The sequence below is a fragment of the Fusarium redolens genome (assembly GCF_020744475.1).
Source record: "Fusarium redolens strain MPI-CAGE-AT-0023 chromosome Unknown BKA55scaffold_5, whole genome shotgun sequence".
NCBI classification, from domain to species: Eukaryota; Fungi; Ascomycota; class Sordariomycetes; order Hypocreales; family Nectriaceae; genus Fusarium; species Fusarium redolens.
The window spans coordinates 1473831-1494585 of NW_025763668.1; the positions used below are offsets into that span (position 1 = coordinate 1473831).

At 26.2% G+C, this 20755-nt stretch overlaps 3 protein-coding genes across 3 annotated transcripts; all 3 read right to left on the reverse strand.

The window, feature by feature from the left end:
* Positions 1 to 354: 354 nt before the first annotated feature.
* On the reverse strand, positions 355 to 1539 carry BKA55DRAFT_724483 (pectin lyase fold/virulence factor; the record flags this gene model as incomplete). The annotated part of the gene is made up of 1 exon (XM_046201081.1): positions 355 to 1539. The coding sequence occupies one exon, from the start codon at positions 1537 to 1539 to the stop codon at positions 355 to 357; it is 1185 nt and encodes a 394-aa protein (XP_046052118.1).
* A 688-nt stretch (positions 1540 to 2227) lies between these two features.
* On the reverse strand, positions 2228 to 3605 carry BKA55DRAFT_562506 (uncharacterized protein). Its single transcript, XM_046192292.1, has one exon. It carries the CDS (start codon positions 3380 to 3382, stop codon positions 2402 to 2404), a length of 981 nt encoding a protein of 326 aa, XP_046052119.1. The 5' UTR covers positions 3383 to 3605; the 3' UTR covers positions 2228 to 2401.
* A 350-nt stretch (positions 3606 to 3955) lies between these two features.
* Positions 3956 to 5678, reverse strand: BKA55DRAFT_562508 (uncharacterized protein). Its single transcript, XM_046192293.1, has one exon. It carries the CDS (start codon positions 5501 to 5503, stop codon positions 4265 to 4267), a length of 1239 nt encoding a protein of 412 aa, XP_046052120.1. The 5' UTR covers positions 5504 to 5678; the 3' UTR covers positions 3956 to 4264.
* Positions 5679 to 20755: the final 15077 nt, after the last annotated feature.

A 20755-nucleotide genomic window follows, 5' to 3' on the forward strand; every position in this document is an offset into this window, starting at 1 on the left:
GGAGTTTAGTTGGCAGTTCAAGAACTTGTCGATGCAGGGATGTTCATCAAGATCAAATGGCTGGTCACGACTAGCCTTTGGACCGCTTACTGAGCAGCTTCAATGTGCTTTCGGGGGTCTTGGATGAGTACACCGGTCAAGAGGTTCTCATTCGTCTCTCCTGTTCACTTTCATGTATACATAAACATCCCGGTCAGAATACATCAACTTAAAGAACTAAGCAACATTCACATGAGAAGTAAGAGGAGATCAGTCCACTGAGATTCTACTGTATTCAAGTTCCTGCCTCGTTCGGACCTCAGTGATGCTTACTGGTGAACCTCAAGGCCAGCCCATCACCGCGATTGAGAGATCTTAGACCCAGTGAGTAGTGGCTCCATAGTTACCGCCATCAGCAGGGCGAAGGAAGTCGCTTCGAGTGATCTTGCCATTAGCCTGTCGACGTCCCTTGACAAGGCTAGTAGAAGTAGCCTTGAAGTCCGCATCCTGCCAAGATCCACCCTTCTCCCAGTTGTTGCCCTTACCCTTCACCGAAGTGAGCGTATTCTGCTTGCTCAAGCTGCTGGAGCCAGCATTGTTGGCAGAAAGGTTGTTCTCGTAGGTAGCCTTGGAAGAACGCTGGTTGAAACCTTCCTCACGGTTCTTCCAAGCAGTGTTATGAACGAGAGTCATGTCACCGGGCATGTTGTTGTCGCTGAAGCCACGGCGGTTACGGAAGGAGAAGTTGTTGCGGGCGACATGGTTGACATTGGCGCGGTTGGCAGGTGAGCCACCGCCAAGCTTGATTCCAATGCCGTCTCCTCTATAGGGGTTGAAGTTCCATCGGTTGACTCCGTTATCAAAGATGATGTTATCAAGGATAGTAACAGAAGACTTGAACTCATACAGATCAATGCCGTCATCAGCGTTCTCATAGCTGCGAATGCCGCGGATGATGTTGCCAGCGCCTGAGCCTTCCTTGATAGCCATGCCATCGGCGTTCTGCCCGTTGTTTCGCGGATCAGCATTGTTGTAAGTGTCGAGATAAACGATCTCGTTGTTGGAAATGCTGTTCTGCATGTGGAAACCAGTCTCATAGTTGCTGTGGGTAGTCAGGCGCTCGAAGTAGTTGTTGTGCGAATCCTTCACGTAGACACCGTAAGGGCCCTTGGTGAGAGTGATGTGGATGAACCTCCAGTACTCGGCCTTCTCGACATGAAAGATACCACGGTCTTTGCCAGCGAGACTAGCGCCAAGAGCAGCCGGAGTACCAGACATCTTGTCACCGTCAATGATGACTTCTTCATTGTTGTAGGACGAGATGGTGTAAGGCTTGCTGGAGGAACCTTTCTTGGTAAAGTGGATGTTCTTAGAAGGGCTGTAGGTACCCTTTCGGAGATAAATAGTGTCTCCTGCGCTGGCAGCATTAACTGCAGCTTGGATGTCGGCAAGAGGGGAGCTGCTGGAGCCTGAACCACTGCTCGATCCATTGGGAGAGACGAAAATGTCTTTTGCCAGAGCTGCAGGCAGCACGGCTAGTATGTACTTGAAGAGAAGCATGATCAAAGAGTGCAAATGAAGGTGAGTCGGTGAAAGAGTGACGAAGAAAGTAATGAAAAGAATATCTTGGTTCGGGCTCACATTAGTTTTCATGAGACTTCATCTTCCTTTTGTAGCTGCATCCACCCATGCTTCCGCACGGCCTTCCGAAAGCTCACGTTCCCAGCGATGCCACTGTCATTATACACATGGTGCTTGGCGCCTCGGCACTCTTGGCTATGGTGTTGCCATAGAAGACTACGAGTAACAGCTCAAGCCAAAGCCAAGATGCAGTAAGCTTAAAATTCCATAAATGACGGACATTCTCGTCTCGAATTTCTAGTCACTTTATCCTGGCTCGAGCCACGCGTCATACTCTACAATCGGATGTAATTTCCATAACGGTTGTTGCGGAGCCTATTGTCCCGAGTTTTGATTGAAGCCAAGATATCCAAGAAGCGATCGGGCCGTGTCAGTCTGTCAAGACTCTTGGCTAGTTTGAAACCACGACAGAAGTCCTTGGCAACTTTCGAATGCGACACTGAGAGATGACATTAACTCCACCCTAGTATCAATGCTTATCACGATGTTAATATTCAGTGTTGAAGCGTCAGTCATTCATCTCTCATATAAAACAGCGACTATCATCCTTATGGCATGCATAAGAATCTGTAGTTGACGAGTAAAAATTGCAAAAGCTATTAAAGCTTGTATTCTTCCTATTATGCGATTCTATTACTATTATTGGAGCAAAATGCCATTCTAATCAAACTGTACAGTCTAATATCCCATCATTTCCTTCGCCATACCCCATAAGATCTGCCTCGAATCATCAACTGCCGTTGCACTTCCTTTGTCAAGGGTAAGTACCTAGCTACGTCGCTTAGTAGCTGTAAACCTGTTCAGGCCCCAGATCTCCAAAGTCGCCGGAGCCGAAAGGGTTAGATGGTGTGACCTGCTGGCCATTGACATCGGACACACCGAACCAAGCAAGCTGCTTGTCTTTGACAACGGTGAGTACAGCAAATGCGGGAGCAGGCTCAGTGACGTAGCCCCACGAGATGCTCAGGTCGGACCCGTCAGTGCAGGGTTCGTTGGCCCAGCTTTCTGTCACAGCATTGGAGCCAGGCATACGGATGATGGTGCATCGCTCAGTCTTACCGTCAGCCTCTACCGCAAAGTTGTAGTCACATCCATCGTCATCCTCGCCGCAGTATCGCGTGAGATTCTGGATTGCCCAAGTCTTGCCATCAACAGGCTTAGGGCTAGGGTATGGCGCTGGTTGAGTGCCATCGGTAGGGACGGGAATTGAAGGATGGGTTGCGATTGAAGTAGCAGTGTAGGTGACATGGGATGAAGCGCAAAGCTCTGGATGAGCTGGGCTGCATCCACCAGGAACAATAGGAATTGGGGTGAAGGTTGGGGGAAGTCCCGTATGGTAAGGCGGTGGGCATGATCCGGGATGAGCAGGATTGCAACCACCTGGAATACCAGGAATGGGAGTGAAGGTTTCAACAGGAGCTGTATCGTTGCTGCTGACAGATGGAGCATCTGTCTTGGTGGGCTGCGCGAGAGATGCCGTGGCAGAAGAACAGTACTCGCGAAGTCGTGCACTGTCCTCGCCAACACAAGCTGTCAGGGTACACGAGCATGCCATTTCTGGTGTCCCAGCTGCGACGCAAGCGTAGAAAGCATTTTCACACTCATCGTAGGTTGTGAGAGGAAGTGCCAACGCGGCCGAGACGAGACTTAAGGCTGTGATGAGCTTGTTCATGATTAAGAAAGGTAGGCGAAGGTGCACGATTTGGTGATAGAGTATAAGGATGGAAAGGATATTTGTTCCTATGTGTTGCTGAAATGCCATCCGTTGATGATGTTTCCAATTCAGACGACCTGTCTCAAAGGTTATATATTCGTATTGTGAAGAGTCTTAGCACTCATCTTGTTGGTATACCAACCTCTTGTTTTCTATCCCATTCTCTCCCATGACCTAGCCCAAGGTTTGATACACAAGGGGCTATCTGTCGGAAGCCTCCACTGTTAAAGTGGTTTACCAATCGTGATACAGCGGGAGGACTGGTTTGACATCACAATCACACTATAGAAAGCCCAGCCACTACCATTATGATCGTAGTACCTTTCTTATAGCTGAGTACTGCCGAGCAACCGATCATTTTCATGACCAGCTGCTCAGCCAACCTCCGATCTGCACAACAGCTCCGCTAACACGAGGGGTTGATTGACGGCCTAAAACGGATGTAGCAAAGACGTTAGCTTTACTGACAAGCGAGTAAAGTCTAATTGGCGTTAGACGAATCACGTCGGCGTGCCGGAACATATAACACGTTATTAAAAGGGACGATATGAACCTTAAATCGGTGACTGCCATCTTCTGGAATGTGACTGATAAAAATAGAAGATATGATGTTATTATCACGTGGGATTCTGTCCACGCTTTTCATCTATCGCTGTCTATTTCCTCGATTGAAAACTCGTGGCCATGAGGCAAGCCAGTACGCTGACTTAGTTTTCTTCTTCAGTTCCCGTCCCCTTCATCATGCTGTAACTGCCTGATCCCTGGCAAGCCATTTCATTGCCAAAGAATTCTTATTAGTTACAACTCCTCTCTCATTCCTTCCATCTTCAACACTTTTGCAACTGTATTATACTCATAGCGTACAGGCTTTTGCTAAGACCTCAGTCGAGCCTTTCCGTCTGTTCTCGCTTGCTGGCCTTGATTACACCGTTAGATTCCAAACATGCTGCTGAAACACATCCTAGTGAAATTGAAAGCATTTTGCTGATCGTCTTCGTAGTGAGCTACTACGTAGCTAGCATTGTTGGGACGCTGGAAACCATAACTGACAGTGCCATTGTATGGGCCGTCAATAATGTCATGGTGCTCGATCTTGTCGAATTTTCCGCGCAAGCATGCTAACAAATCAGCCTGTATACCTGGACCGCTTGTGAATTTTCCGCAGGGAGTCTTGCGGGTCTCAATGCATGCGATGACAATCACGGCAATTCCAAAGCCCAACAGAGCGCCAGTGTAGAACTTGTACCAGGTTGATGAGATGCAAGGCAAGACAGTAGATTTTGCTCCCTTAATCCCCATGTACCAGGCAGTTATCAGAGCAGTCATTCCGATCACGCCCAGGTAGAAGATAATCACCACGAAAGTCGTCGTAGTGTAGAAAGTGTCTCCGCGCGGGACCATGAACGACAAGGCCAACCCCAGGAGTGCAAGGAGGACTAGAGCATACGTGAATCGAAACATTCTGCTGCCCCAGAAGGCTGAGGTATAGAATCTCTGGGGCTCAATTGTCGCAGGATTGGCAGCCAAAAGCTCGAAGGATGTTGTGCTGCAGCCGAGCGGCTGTGGAGAACCTGCAGGGATGTCCTCCATCGAAGCGAACGAGAACTCGTCCGTAAGCCAGAGACAGCTGCACAGCCTCAGCAACCCGAAAAGTGCGATGGGAAAGAAGATAATGTCGACAGCCATCAACAGTGTGAAGCTTGGGGCAGATGGGTCGATTTGACTGCCCAATAGCAGGATGATGGCCTGCATGCCCTGAACGGTGATAATGAGAGTTTTGATTGCATCTCTTGACAACAGGGTGACCCTGTCTCCATCGGGTAGTTGCACACAACGCGGTCGGCTGTACGCGATCATCTCTTCAGATCCATCCCAGCCTTGGTCAGTCCAAAACAAAGCATTGCTGGCAGCGAGATCGAATCTATCCCAATTCTTGGCCCGAATGCGACGGTCAGTGATTGCTCCATATCGCCAGAGAATAGAGGTCGGGTTATAGTGGCATATTCGTTCATGCCAAGGTGGTCGACTCAGCGAAAGATAAGTCGGTGAAGGCGCGCCGATGAGAACATGCGCAATGAGCGGAGCTAAACAAAGAGTGAGAAGAGTGATCCAGTCAGAAACGGCGATCTCTTGGCTTTGGTATAACAGAGGATTAATAAACACGGTCATCCTTGGTCTCTCCAGAGGGTTCTCGATTTGGGCTTCTGGTTAGGATGCAGGACTAAAAAGAAGTTTGAGCTTTACAGATTCCCCTGAAAATAAGCCCTATGGAAATAATTACCCTCCTGTGGATAAGAAGGTAATACTGGAGTGAATAACAGGAAGGACAGCTCCGCCTATACTGACATCTGAAACTTAGTGCTGACAGGAATAAGATAAGACCCTGATAATAATACTAATTGTTACGACCCTCGCGGTTACGTCACATATACCCTACAAATTCCCCTACTAATTGCACCAATTATATACAGACTAAAGCTTTCTTTTTTAGTTTTCTATATTTAACTAATTATAATAAGATTAAAATATTAAGATATTAATCTAGGATTAAAAAACTAATATCTTAGTCTTATATAAATATATTATAAAATATCTTATATTTTATATATATAAAATAATACTTATTAATACTTTTATAAATTTTAACTTACTAACTAGTAACATAACTTTTTTATATTAATTAAGCCTAATATATATTAAATTTATTATTAAGAAATATAATACTTTAATAATACTTAATATATACCTTATATAATTTATTAATAATAAACCTACTATAATTAAATTTAATATAATTAAATATAAATATTATATATTAATAACTCTTATTTAAACTATATTATATAATAATAAGTAATATTAAATATAATATTTATTAATATTAACCTTATTTAGTAATAAAATATAATTACTAACTTTTAAGAATAGTAAGCTATAATACTTACTTATTTTATACCTATTTTACTAGTAATAACTAATAAACTATTAACTAATTAGAAAATAAATAATATAAATAACTTATCTTAAAGCTTTATTAATTTAATGATTAAATAACTTTATAAGGAACATAAATATATTATTAATAATATAAATAAAATATATAAAATATTAAATAAATTTTCTATTATATAATAATAATAAAATTAAAGTATTATATATATTTAATATGAAATATATATTATAGCCTTAATATTAAATATTAAAAAGGATTTTAAAGAAATCTTTAAGCATAATATACCTAAGCGTTTTAATAAAACCTTTAATATATTACTTATATTCCTTATATAAAAATAAGTATTTATTATATATTACTTAAACTAATTCTATTATAGCTTTATAAAAGTTATATATATAATTAAAAAATTAATTAAAATTATAACCTAATAGATTTAATTTATTATAAGTAATTATATTTAAAACTTATTTTATAAGGTAAAACTCTAAACTATTATTATTCTTAAAAAAGTAAGACATTTTAAATTTAAAAATATACTTTATATAGCTTTTAGAATATTTAATAAAAAAAGATAAGCTAAAAGGAAAATTAAAACACTTAAATAAACTAAATTATCCTTATCCTTAAAAATAAAATTCTTATAACTTATAAGTAAATTATTATAAAATTAAAATATATTAATATCCTTTTTCTTTAATATACTTAAAAAATTAATTAAAGTCAAATTATAATAAAAAGACTAATTATAAACTTTAATTAAATATATTAATATAGTTATTAAAATTAATAATTAATTATTAATTATTTACTTAAAAAGCCTAGAATTTATAATATAGTAAATAATAATAAAATAAACCTTATTATAATATTAATTAAAAATAAAAATATAATAATAATATATATATATATATATTTTCCCCTTACTTTTAACCTTATAAGAAGCTATTTAGCTTTTTAGCTTTTTTATTAATAATATAAATAAAGAGACCTTTATAATAAGCTATTATAAGAGAAGTTAATATTAAATAAGGTTTATCTGCCTTTATAATATAATTACTGCCTTAACTAAGATATATAAATACTAGTTATAGGTCTCTTAATAACTAGATTAACCTTCTTCCTTTAACCTACCTAAAGGACTACTTCTTAATTAACCTTTATAATATATTATACCTAATTTATCTATTATAAAGTATATTACTTAACCTAATTATTAATTATACTTATTAATATTAATTATAGCTATTATTATAATACTTTATAATAGCTTATAGCCTAATTAAGGCTATTATATAACTAATTATAATCTTATTAATATAATTAAATTAGCCTTAAATTAAACTAAAAGAAAAAAGTATTATATATTATATATAATAACTATAGTTTTTAAAAAGAACTTGTTATTAAAAAAGAAATCTAATTTAATTAAAATAATTAAGTTTAATTATAACTTAATTAAATTAATTAATTATATAAATCTAAGTTATTTAAAAAATATAATATCTTTAGCTTAAACTAATTAAAAACTATTTAAATTAAAAAAGCTAAAAAAAGCCTTAAAATATAACTAGCCTTTAATAATAAAAGAAGTAGCTTTCCTTATTACTTTTATAAGTAACTTAGCCTAGTATAAAAAGTAGCTTATTAATATAATTATAAAGGTAGAATAAGTACTTTATATTATCTTTATTATATATATAGCATAGGGAGTTTATATATAAAGTTTTAAAATAAATATAAGGTAAAGGCAGGGTTTTATAAAGAAATTATATCAAGTTTACTTTATATAAATTAGTTAATAAAAGTTAAATTAAGTCAAAGTTATAACTTTATTAATTAAATATATATAATAAGGTATATAACTAATTAACCTTATATATAAAAATAAATAGAGTAAAATTAATAAAAAAGTAGTAATTTAAACTAGGGAAGTAATTATATATAACCCTTACTTAATAATAAATAATATTTCTATTTAAATTATCTTAAAATAACTTAATAAGTATTATAGAGATTTAAGTTATTTTAAATTAATAAAGATATAAAATTAATTTAACATTAAGAAAATTAAATATAAGGAAATATAAATAGTTTAAGATATTAAAATTATATCTTAATATAATAAAATTAAAAACTATTTCTAAAATAGTAAATATTAAAAGTATATAAAACTTATTAAAAAATAAGTAATTATAAAGTAAGATCCCTAGTTTAAACTATTACTTTTTTATTAATTTTACTTTATTTATTTTTATATATATAATCAATTAGTCACATGCCCTGCTATATATACTTAGTTAATTAAGCTAGTTATGACTTTAGGTTAATTTAACTTTTACTAACTAACTTATATAAACAGACGTAATATAATTCTTTTAATTTTAACTTTAATAAAATTTCTAAACCCTGCCTTTACCTTATATTTATCTAACTTTTTACTAATTTAAGAGTAGCTCTCTAGTAATATTAGCTACCCTTATAGATATATTAAGGAGCTACTCTTTATATATAGCTAAGTTTAGGCTTATAAAGGCAGTAAAAAAAGCTACCTTGTCTAACTAAAGAAGATAACTATCCTTTAAGGCTATTTCTAAGTCTTTAAGACCTAATAGCTTATTATTAACTTAATTTAAATTAATTAAATTAATATAATATCTCTCTTTTATATAATTAATTAACTAAACTAAGCTATAATTAAAGATAATTATTTTAATAAAATTAAATTTATCTTTTAATAAGAAGTTCTTTATAATACTAATAATTATTATATATATTATATAAAGTTTTTCTTTATTAGTTACCTTTAAGGCAGGCCTAATAGCTAGATTAAAATTATAACTAATTATATAATAGGTATAATTATACAGCTATAGGCTATTTTATATAATAGGTATTAAGGCAGTATACCTATTATACTATTAGTAAGAAGGGTTAAAAGAGGGAAAGTTAGGTTAAATAATATACTTAAGTATAATAAATAAATTAAATATAATATTCCTTTAGATAGGTTAAAGCAAGAAGGTTAATCTAGCTACTAAGATATAACTAGTATTAGTATTACTTAATTAAGGCAGTAATTATATTATTAAAGTAAATAAACGTTATTTAATTCTAATTTCTATAATAATAGCTTGCTATAAGGGTCTTACTATTTAATAAAAAGCTAAAAAGCTTAATAGCCTTATATAAGGCTAAAGGTAAGGGAAAAAAAAGAAATAAAATATTAATATTTATATTTAGCCTTATATTAAAAAGGTTATTAAAAATCTTATAATTTTAAAAAAAAGTTATTTAATTAAAAAGGGATTTATAAAGGTATATATATTATTTAAATTATAAGTAAATATTATAGGTATTATATATATAATATTACTATTTATAATATTAATAAAAGAAAGTAATAAATAATTACTTTTTAATTTAAGTTAAGAAATACTAAAAATAAAAACTATATTTAATTATTAATATAATGAGATATTAAAATATATAAAAATATAAGGGATTTTATATAATAAGACTTAAGGCATATATATAAATATATAAAAAAGCCTTAATATATATCTAAAACTTTAAATATAATATATAGTATAAAAAGTAAATATAATATAAAGTTAATATAAATAATAATAAAGCTATTAATAAAGCAATTAGTAAAGTTTATTAAAGTATAACTTAATAAAGAAAGAACTTTTTAAAAAATAAAAATCTTTAAAAGATATTTTTAAGTAATTTAAAAATAAAATATTAATATTTACTTATAATAATAAAAAGGGAGAAAGAAAGTCCCCTTATTAATTAAGAAAAAAAGGACTTTATCTTAAATTATAAATTAAGAAGAATAGCTTATAAAAAATACTTAATACTTATTAAGATAAATAAATACCTAAATAACTTAAAGTATATTTATAATAAATATAATATAAATTACTTAAGTAAATACGGAAAAGGCTTATATTATTTATAAAAAGGTAATAAATAAGTAAAAAGTTAGTGAAGCTAAAATGCTTAAAAAAAGAAAAAGCTTTATAAATAATATTAAAATAAGGTTAAAAAACCTACTTATAATTAAAAGTATAAGTTAAAGGCAAATAGCTTATTATATTTATAAATAGTAAAATAGATATAAATATTACTTTTCTTAATATAATAAATAAGCTTTAAATAATATAAAAATATATAAAAAGAAAAAGCTTTAAATTATTAATAAATAAAGAACTAATTATAAATATAACAATAAAAATATTATTAAAAAGATTAATTACCTTAAGGTCTTTATAAATAGAAAAAACTAAGGTATTAACTTTAATATTTTCTTAATAAATAGTTTTAACTTAATATTTAAATACTTATTTACATATTATTATAATTACTATATTAATTAGAGAATTAGCTAAATAAATTATAAAGATTATCTTTAAATAATAAGTTAGAAGATTAAAAAAATAATACTATAAGATTTTAAACTTTAATTAATAAAAATAATAAAGTCTAATATAAAGAATATTTACCTATTTTAAAAGGAATATAATATATATATATAAAAGGCAGAAGAAAATATATTATAAGAATAATAATAATCCTTAAGGAATAGTTTAAATAATTAGATTAATATATTAAATAAATAAAATAAATTACCTAAAAGGAATTTAATAAATTAACTTAAAAATATACTATTAAAATATTATATTTATAAAAAGGTAATTTAAAAGGAATTAAATATAAAGTTATTATTATATATAAAATATAATATTAAAATTATATTAAAAGATATTAAGAACTTAAAATTCTTTTTTATTTATAAGCTATTTTAGGTTAAGCTTATAAAACTTAAGATATAATTAAATAATATATAATAAAAAGGATATATATAATTATTTAAATCCTTAATAACATATTTAGTTATATTTATTTAAGAATTAAATATAAATTAATTATATACTTTAAGAATATCTTAATATCTTTATAATATATTACTTAAATAATTTTTATTTTCTTTAATATAAAAAAAGAAAATAAAAAATATATTTATAAGGTTATAAAGTATTATAAGATATTAATATATTTATTTCATATATAAAAAGTTATTTTTATTAGCTTTAAGTAACTTATTTAAAATATAAAATCTTATATCCCTTATTTATATTAATAATATATTAATATTATAGCTAATTTACTTATTTAGTTATATAGCCTATTTTATAACTTATTTAGTCTTCTTTTATTACTAATATTAAATTTATAACTTTAGGTCTTTTACTTTAAGTACTTAAACTTATATAAAACTTAATATATTTCTTTTATAAAACCCTGCAATTACCCCGCTTGTATCCTAGATATTACATTACAGGTTCTTAGTCTTTTCTAATACTTCCTTAGCTTACTACCAGATATCCTTAAGCTACTTATTATATAAGCTGCTATTAAGAGCCTTAAGAAACCCCCTCTCTCTCCTACTTAACTATATTTCTTTATATAGCTTTCTTTTTAAATCCTTAAGCTTTTACTTTTTATATTTAAGGAAATCTTTATTAATTAAAAGGTTTTTATAAATAGATTATATAAATAAGAGGATTTTATAATTAAAGATTATTATTTTAATATAGCTAGTATTATCCTTATTAAATTAGGCCTTTTTAATATTTATAGCTATTATATATAATATATTATATTTACTTTTATTTTACTTAAAAGCTTCTTTAATCTTAAGGATTATATTATAGCCTTTAGTTAGATAAGGCTTATTAGGCCTAGGTGCCTGCAGGCTTCTTTAAATAGGTATTATAATAAGGCAGCTATAATACTATCAGCAGTTGCGGCTAGAAGAGGGAAAGTCGGGTTAGATAACTTACTGTATAATAGATAATTAAAGTATAATATACTGCAGGGGTTGATAAAAGACCTTTAAAATGGGTTAAAGGAAGAAGGTTAGGGCTAGCTAATAGGCAAGGCTTTTTAACTAGTATATATATAGCTAGGTTTAAGATATAATTAAGGTAGTTAATTATAATAATTTAACTTAATAAAGCTTTATTAACTATATGTAACGGTTGCACAAGCCGTTAAACCACAGGGCAAAAGATCGGGCCATAATCGCTATGCAAGCAATTATGGGTGTGCTACAGCTGCCTTATAGAAGCCTTACAGCGCTGTTACGGACACGAATCGTAACACTATAGGGGTAATAAATATTTAAACTATATTAGATTTTAAAAATACTTAGATATATCTTTTAAGGCTAACTTATAAACTTAAAAAAAAAAAAAAAAAAGCTTTTAATAATTTAAAAAAGCTATTAATAATAAACTTATTTTAATAATATTTAACTTAAATTAATAAATTAAACTTAAAATTAATACTTTTAATTTTACCTTAAGAATATAAATAAGATAATAAGATAATAATAATATAATATACGATAATAATAATATAATATACCTTATTACTTTGTATCTGTAATGCTGTTAGTGGTTGTGGTTAGAAGAGGAAAAGTGGGGTTGTATAACTTACTGCGTGATGGATGATTGAAGCGTGGCAACGGAGGTCGATAAAAGACGTTTTAGATGGCTTGTAGGAAGAAGGTTAGGGCCAGCTAATAAGCAGGGCTTTTTAGCTAGTATATATATAGCTAGATTTAGGCTTTAATTAAGGCAGCTATTTATAATAATTTAACTTAATAAAGCTTTACTAACTATAAGGGTAATAAATATTAAAATTATATTAGATTTTAAAGATATTTATATATACCTTTTAAGGCTAACTTATAAAATTAAAAACATTAAAAAAATAAAATACCTTATTACTTTTTATTAGTATAAAATATATAAAATAGAATTTAATTATTTTATTTATAATATAAACTTTTTAATTATTATTAATTACTTTAAAGAATTTAAATATTATTTTAAGAGAAATAAATATTTAATAAAAGTATTTATAAGTTATAAAAATATAACTTATTTTATAATAATATAATAGCTAAATTAATAATAATTATAATATATTAAATCCCTTATTTAAACTACTACTTTTTTACTAATTTTACTTTATCTATTCTTATATATAAGGTTAATTAATTATATACCCTACTATATATATTTAATTAATTAAGGTTAATTTAACTTCTACTAACTAACTTATATAAAGTAAACTTAATATAATTCCTTTATAAAACCCTGCCTTTACCTTATATTTATCCTAGAACTTTATATATAAACTCCTTATCTTTAGGCTCTTAAAGTTTAAGGCTATAACTAGCCTAATCTATATACTTATATATAATAAAGAAGATATAAAGTACTTATTCTGCCTTTATAATTATATTAATAAGCTACTTTTTATATTAAGCTAAGTTTAAGCCTATAAAGGCAATAAGGAAAGCTACCTCTTTTACTATTAAAAGCTAATTATACCTTAAGGCATTTTCTAGGTTTTTTAATCTAAATAGCTCTTAATTAATCTAGGCTAGGGATATAATATTACTTAAATAACCTAGATTTATATAATTAATTAATTTAATTAAGCTATAATTAAAAATAGCTATCTTAATTAGGCTAGATTTCCTTTTTACTAAGAAGGTCTTTCTAATAGCTATAGCTATTATATATAATATATAATTATCTTTTCTTATAGCTTACTTTAAGGCTAATTTAATTATATTAATAAGATTATAATTAGTTATATAATAGCCCTAATTAGACTATAGGCTATTATAAAGTATTATAATAGTAATTATAATTAATATTAGCAAGTATAACTAATAGTTAGGTTAGGTAATATACTTTATAATAGATAAATTAGGCATAGTATATTATAGAGGTTAATTAAGGCTACTAAAAGCTAGTATTTATAGTACTTAGTTAAGGCAGTAATCGCGTTATTAAGGCAGATAAACTTTATTTAATATTAACTTCTATTATAATAGCCTGCTATAAAGGTTTTTTTATTTATATTACTAAAAAAAAAAGCTAAAAAGCTAAATAACCTTTTATAAGGTTAAAAATAAGGGAAAAAAAAATAATATATTAAATAATTATATAAATTTAATTATATAATTATATATTATAAAGATATAAATATTAAAGATATAAATATTAAAGATATAAATAGTATTAATAAATAATTTAATCTTAATATAAATTATTAAAATTAAAAAATAACTTTTAAAACTTAATTTAAAAAGAAAATATTAGTTTATTTAATTAATTAAAATACTTATAAAAATAAAATAAAAATTAAACTCTTTATTAAAATACTAAAAACAATTATATTTAAATAAGAAATAAGATTTTATTAATTAACTTATAGGACTATATTATAATTTATAAAATAATAAAACTCACTTTAAAGGAAAAATCTAATTCTCTTATAAATATATATTTATATTTATTAAATAGTATTATATTTAAGTATTATTTTATATATTAAAAATTATAAGAAAATATAAAGTTTTATAAATAATACTTATATTAAAAACTACTTAAAAAACTATTTATATAGACTAATAAAAACTTATAAAAAAATAACCTAATTAAAACTATTAGTTAAGTATAAAAAAGTAAGAAACTTAAAAAATAAATAAAAGAAGCTAAAATTAAGAAACATTATAACCTATAAGAAATAACCTTAAATAATAGTAAAAAAGTACTTTATATACTATTTATCCTAAAAAAACTTAAAAAAGAATTAATATAAGATATATATAAATATGTCTTATATAGCTCTTAAAGTATTATAAAAAATACTAAAAAGAATACAAGGAATATATAATATAAAAAGAATAAAAATAATAATAAAAAAAGTTATTTAATAATATAACCTTTATTTAAAAATAAAAATATAAAAATATAAATCTTATAAATAGCTATAATTACTACTAAGAGCTAAAAGACTATAAATTTTAATTATAATAGACTTTATAATTAAGTTACCCTTATTAAAAAAACCTTTAATAAGAATCTTTTATAATACCTGTTAACTCATGCCGCGGGGCGGGGCAAGCCAACTAAGCAAGCTTAGTTAGGCGTAAAACAGTAAGATGGCATAAAAGGGTAGGATAACTAAAGGGCCTGGTTTTTAGTGCTATTTAAGGCATTTTTAGTTCTTTAATACTCTTATTAGGTTAAAAAAAGTAAAAAGTATTAGTATTATAAAATAAAGCTTCTTATAATAATATATTTACTATTAACTATATATAACTAGGTAAAATAACTACTATAATACCTAAATAGCTTCTTAGTTAAGAATAACTTCTTATATATTTCTTACCTAATTAAAGGGGGTTCTTATTTATTATAAAGTACTTAAGTAGCCTCTAAGGCTTTAGCTTCTTTTATTATATAATTTATAAAGGCATTATTATATTAGGTATAGTATTAAGGCAGGTATAATATTAAGGGTATTATTAAAAGGGGGACTTATAGTTAGGTAGGCAGGGCAGTAATAAGGGTATCTTAAGATTATCTTTATTAAGTAGATTAATATCTTTATCCTTATCTTTATTAGCTAGTAGTTACATAAGTATAAAATTAATAATATTATTATTATAAAGAAGGCATAATAAATTTATTAATAAAAGGGGCTTATTAATAAAATATACTTTATAAATAGCCCTATAGGCTTTTAAGGTAAGCTAGGTATTATTTATAAAGAAATCCTCCTTTTTATTTAATTAAGAAGTTATCTTAGCTTATAAGGAGTTATATAAGGTATATTTAATATCCTTCTTAATATATTTAAATTATTATTTAAATTATAACTTCTTTTTAATATTATTCATAATAACCTCCTTTTTCTTTTATTATTTATCTTTTATCTTTATATTTATTATATTATAAAAGATTAAAGATTTTGAAGTTATAAGTATTATTATACCTTATCTCCTGCTTTTATAAACTTAATATATTATTCTTAAAGCTCCTTTAAGCTTATATTATAAATATAATCTTATATTAGTTATATTTACTTATTATACTTTTTTTAATAATATCTCTTCTTAATATATACTTAGTACTCTTTAATATAATTCTTTATAATATTCTTAAGTATAATAGCTTTATTAATAATCTTCTAGATTAATTCTAGTTCCTTAAGTATTAAAGAGCTTAAAATATTATAATGGTAGGTATTAATATCTCTTATTATATTAAAGGCCAGGAGAAAGCGATTTTCATATAATAAAAGTAAAGATAATACTAAATTAATAGCCTTATAAGTCTTTAGCTTTTTCTTTAAAAGATAGCTAATTATAGGCACCTTAGTAGGCAGGAAAATTCTTAACTTTTTAAAGCTTATAATAATATAGGCTAATATAATGCCTTTATTAAAGATCTCTTAAGATAATAAGAATTAATATATAAAAAGTAAAGTATTTAAGAGAAGGTTAAAGTTAATAATATATACCTTAAAGGAGCTAGTAAAGTTATAGTACTTAAAGCTTAAATTTCCCTTTTATAAAGTATCTTATAGCCTTTTTTAATATATATTCTTTAATTATTAAAAAATACTAAGATTTATTAATTAAAATATATAAGTTAGATAAGGAAAAAGGTAAGTAATAAGAATATTACATTTTATATAGTATTTTTAAAAGGTAAAAGAGGTATAATTAGAAAAGCTATTAATAATAAGTAATTATTATATAAAATCCTCTTCAGCCTTTCTTTTTATACTTAAAGGCCTATTATATAAAGTAGTAATATTAAAAGAGCTTTTTAAATACTTATTATACCTAAACTATACTTTAAAATCTAGCTAATAATATTAAACTACTATAGATTTCTCTTAAGACTTCTAGTTAAAGTCTCTTACTTACTTAAGTATTATATTATTATTTAAAAATATTATATTTAACTATATAAACTATATCTTAAGATCTCTTTTTATATTTACTTACTTTAGTATTAAAAAGGCGTTAAAGATAAGCTATAATAAAGTAATTTCTCTAGTAGTATTACCTATACTAATTATAATATAAGTCTTTTAATTATTAAGGAAATATACCTTTATTATAATCTTCTTCTTAATATATATAATAAGGTATTATATTTACTTTTATAGTATTTTAATTCTAATATTTACTTAATTAGTATTTTAAGTTTCTAAAATATTAATTTTATATCTTATAATAACCTTATTAAGCTGCTTAAACTATTACTTTATCTCCTTTATGCTAGCTTCCTTATACTTATAGTATGCTACTTCCTTTACCTTTAATATTAAGGTATTAAGCTTAGGATAATTACTATAGAAGTACTTATACTATATCTTCTTAACTAGCTTAATATTAGGATTATAGTAGCTTTTTATAGTATTAATTAACTATATTTATAATCTTGCCTTTAAAAGCTAGAAAACTAAATTTCTATATCTAAATAATAAAATATATAATAAGCTTTTAATATTTAATAACTTTAACTTTAGCCTTCTTTATATCTGCCCCTTTTATTTCTAGGATATAGATTTAAGCCTATAACCTCTTTTCTGGCATATATACCTTATTTTAATTAATTAGTTACTAAGTAGGGTACTTAACTTCTAATAGGTATATAGGCTCCTAGCTATATATTAAGTAAAAGGGCAAGTATCTATATAATCCTTTTACAGTTATCTGTTTTATTAATAAGGCATATTTAAGATTCTTAACTTATATATTTTTCCCTTTATATTATAGCTTTTTAAGGACTTTATATAATATAATATATTTATACTTATTTAGGCTATTGCCCTTAAGATTATATAATAAGGTCTTAATTTATTTAATATTATATAAGTTTAATACCTTAAATAGCTCCTTTTTTATTTTAAGTTTCTTATTTATTATAATAATTAATATTATTTTATACTAAAAGATTAATCCTTTAATAAACTTCTTTATAATATTTATTAATAATACCTTTAATAGCTTTACTTTTATTTACCTTATAAGGTTATAATATACCTTAAGTAAATATTTATATTTTTAATTCTTAAATATATTTTATATATTAAAATAAATCTTAATAAAGGGATTAGATAGTATAATATATTAAACCTTTTTAAAAAGTCTTAATAAATAGCATTTCTAATATATAAGGCATATATAAAGGGCAGTAATAACTTCTTTTTAAAGGTTCTTTTAGTAATACCTCTTTTTAATAAGGTTTATTATAATATCTTATCCTTTATAACTACTTACCTTATAATACTATTTAATTACTTGCCTTTATATTACTAAATCTTCGTTTATTAATATAGGCTAGTCTTAATATCTATAAGGGCATTTCTAGAGGTATTATCCTTATATAAAGAAATTCTTACTTTAGTCTTATAAGGTATAATATAAAAGTTTATTATATTAGGTAGCCTTTTTAAGGTTATTAAGTATTAAGCTAATTATTTTAATTTTAGTAAATAGTTTTTATTTATAATTTTAAATATTTTATTAATCTTAATTATATTAAGATAAAGGTTAATAAAGTCCTTAATATTATTCTTAACCTTAGTATTTAATTAATTAAATAATCTTATAAGCTTTTTTAATAAGCTATTAGCTAGTTTATGTTTCTTTTCTAATATATATTAAATCTAGAAGTTAAAGAGCAAGAGGTAATTAATTTATTATAGAATTAGTAATTTAGGTATATTATTTACTTTCCTATTTGACTAATATATAAAGATTTATATATTTATCTTAAAGATAAACTTAATATTATAAATTATTCCTCTTAGCTATTAAAATATATATAAGGCTAGATAATACTCTCTTTTTATTATATTATATATAGACGTAGCCTTATTTTAAAGACTTAATTTAAACTAAACTAGTTATTTCTTACTATTAACTACTTATATTAATACTACCTTTTAGCCTATAAGGCTAATATTAACTATTACAATTACCTCCCTAGCTTCCTTAATATAATTAAGAGTAATTAAAAGTAAAGGTTATATAACTTTAGCCTTTAAAGTATTTCTTATTTCTTATTCTAGCTAGCCTTAATAGAAATTAGTATCCTTTTAAAGTAACTTTATAAGGGGCTTAGTAATCTATATAAAGTAATAGATTTATTACCTATAATACCTAATAATTTTAAAAAATAACTATACCTTCCTTATATTAATATAACTCTTTTACTTTATAATCTTAATTACCTTAATATTATCTAATACCTTATTATTTATCTTATAAAGATATTTAATTACTATTATAATCTTTTAATACAATTATAACTTATTACTATTAATAATATAGCCTAAGAGCTTAATATTAATAAGGATCTTATTAATATTAATAAGATACTTAAGTATATACCTTTTAACCCCTAAAATAACCTTCTCTTTATTATAAGTTATAATTAGTTCCTTAATATAGATATTATTAAGGAAGGCCTTATAGACTTTTAAAATAAGGTCTTTAAAGATATAGATAATGTTTCTTATAACTAAGTAATAGAGTTTATTGCTTTTTATAAAAGACTATATATCCTTAATAGCTATATTAGTATATTAAATATAGTTATATCTTAGCTTTTTTTATTAAAAAGGAATTAATTATATTTTAAGAAAAAGTCTAATAATAATATAACTTTATATATAATAAAATCTATTAAGAATTTATTTATATAAAAAGGGAATAGGCTGTTATTTATAATTACCTTATTTATAAGAGTTATAAAGTTAATTAAATAGAAGTTTTTATCTTTCTTAATAACTAAGAACTAAGGGTTTTAATAGGCTCTATAGGATTTTTTAATATACCTTATATAAGCTATTCTTTTAGTAATTTAATAACTGCTATTTTATATCCCTTTAGAATTAGGATATCTCTTACTTATTATACCTTATAAGGGACCACTTTTAGCACTTATAAAAAGGTAATAATTAAATCTAGCTATTTATATTTTATAAAGTCCTAGGCTAACACTACTTCCTAATTATATATAATTTTAAGAAATATATTAAGTTTTACTATAATTAGTATTTTACTTATTTAATCTTTTAGTTTTTAAGCCTCTTTCCCTTTAATTAACTTCTTTACTTTAATTTAAAGAACTTTAAAGTAATTTACTTAATATATTTTATAATATTATTAAATATATCCTTAATTTAAGCCTATTTCTTTTCTTTTTAAAGAAGGTTACTATCTAGAATTAAACTATTTAAAGGTATATTATTTATTAAATAAATCTTAACTCCTTTATACTTATATATTATATTAACCTTAATATTAATAGTTCTAGATTCTAGCATATTAAGGTCTAGGGATATACTATATTTTAAGTCCCTTTTTCCTTCTTTCTTTTTCTTTTTTACTTTAATAGCTTTCTTCTTTATAACTACTAGCTTTATATATTATTTAATCTCTTAGCTTATATTCTTAAAGACTTCTTTATATTATTTTATATCTTTTTATATAATTAACTTAATAATCTTACTTATAAATTCTTAGCTTATTACCTTAATAACTAATAAGTTATTATCTTCTTTTA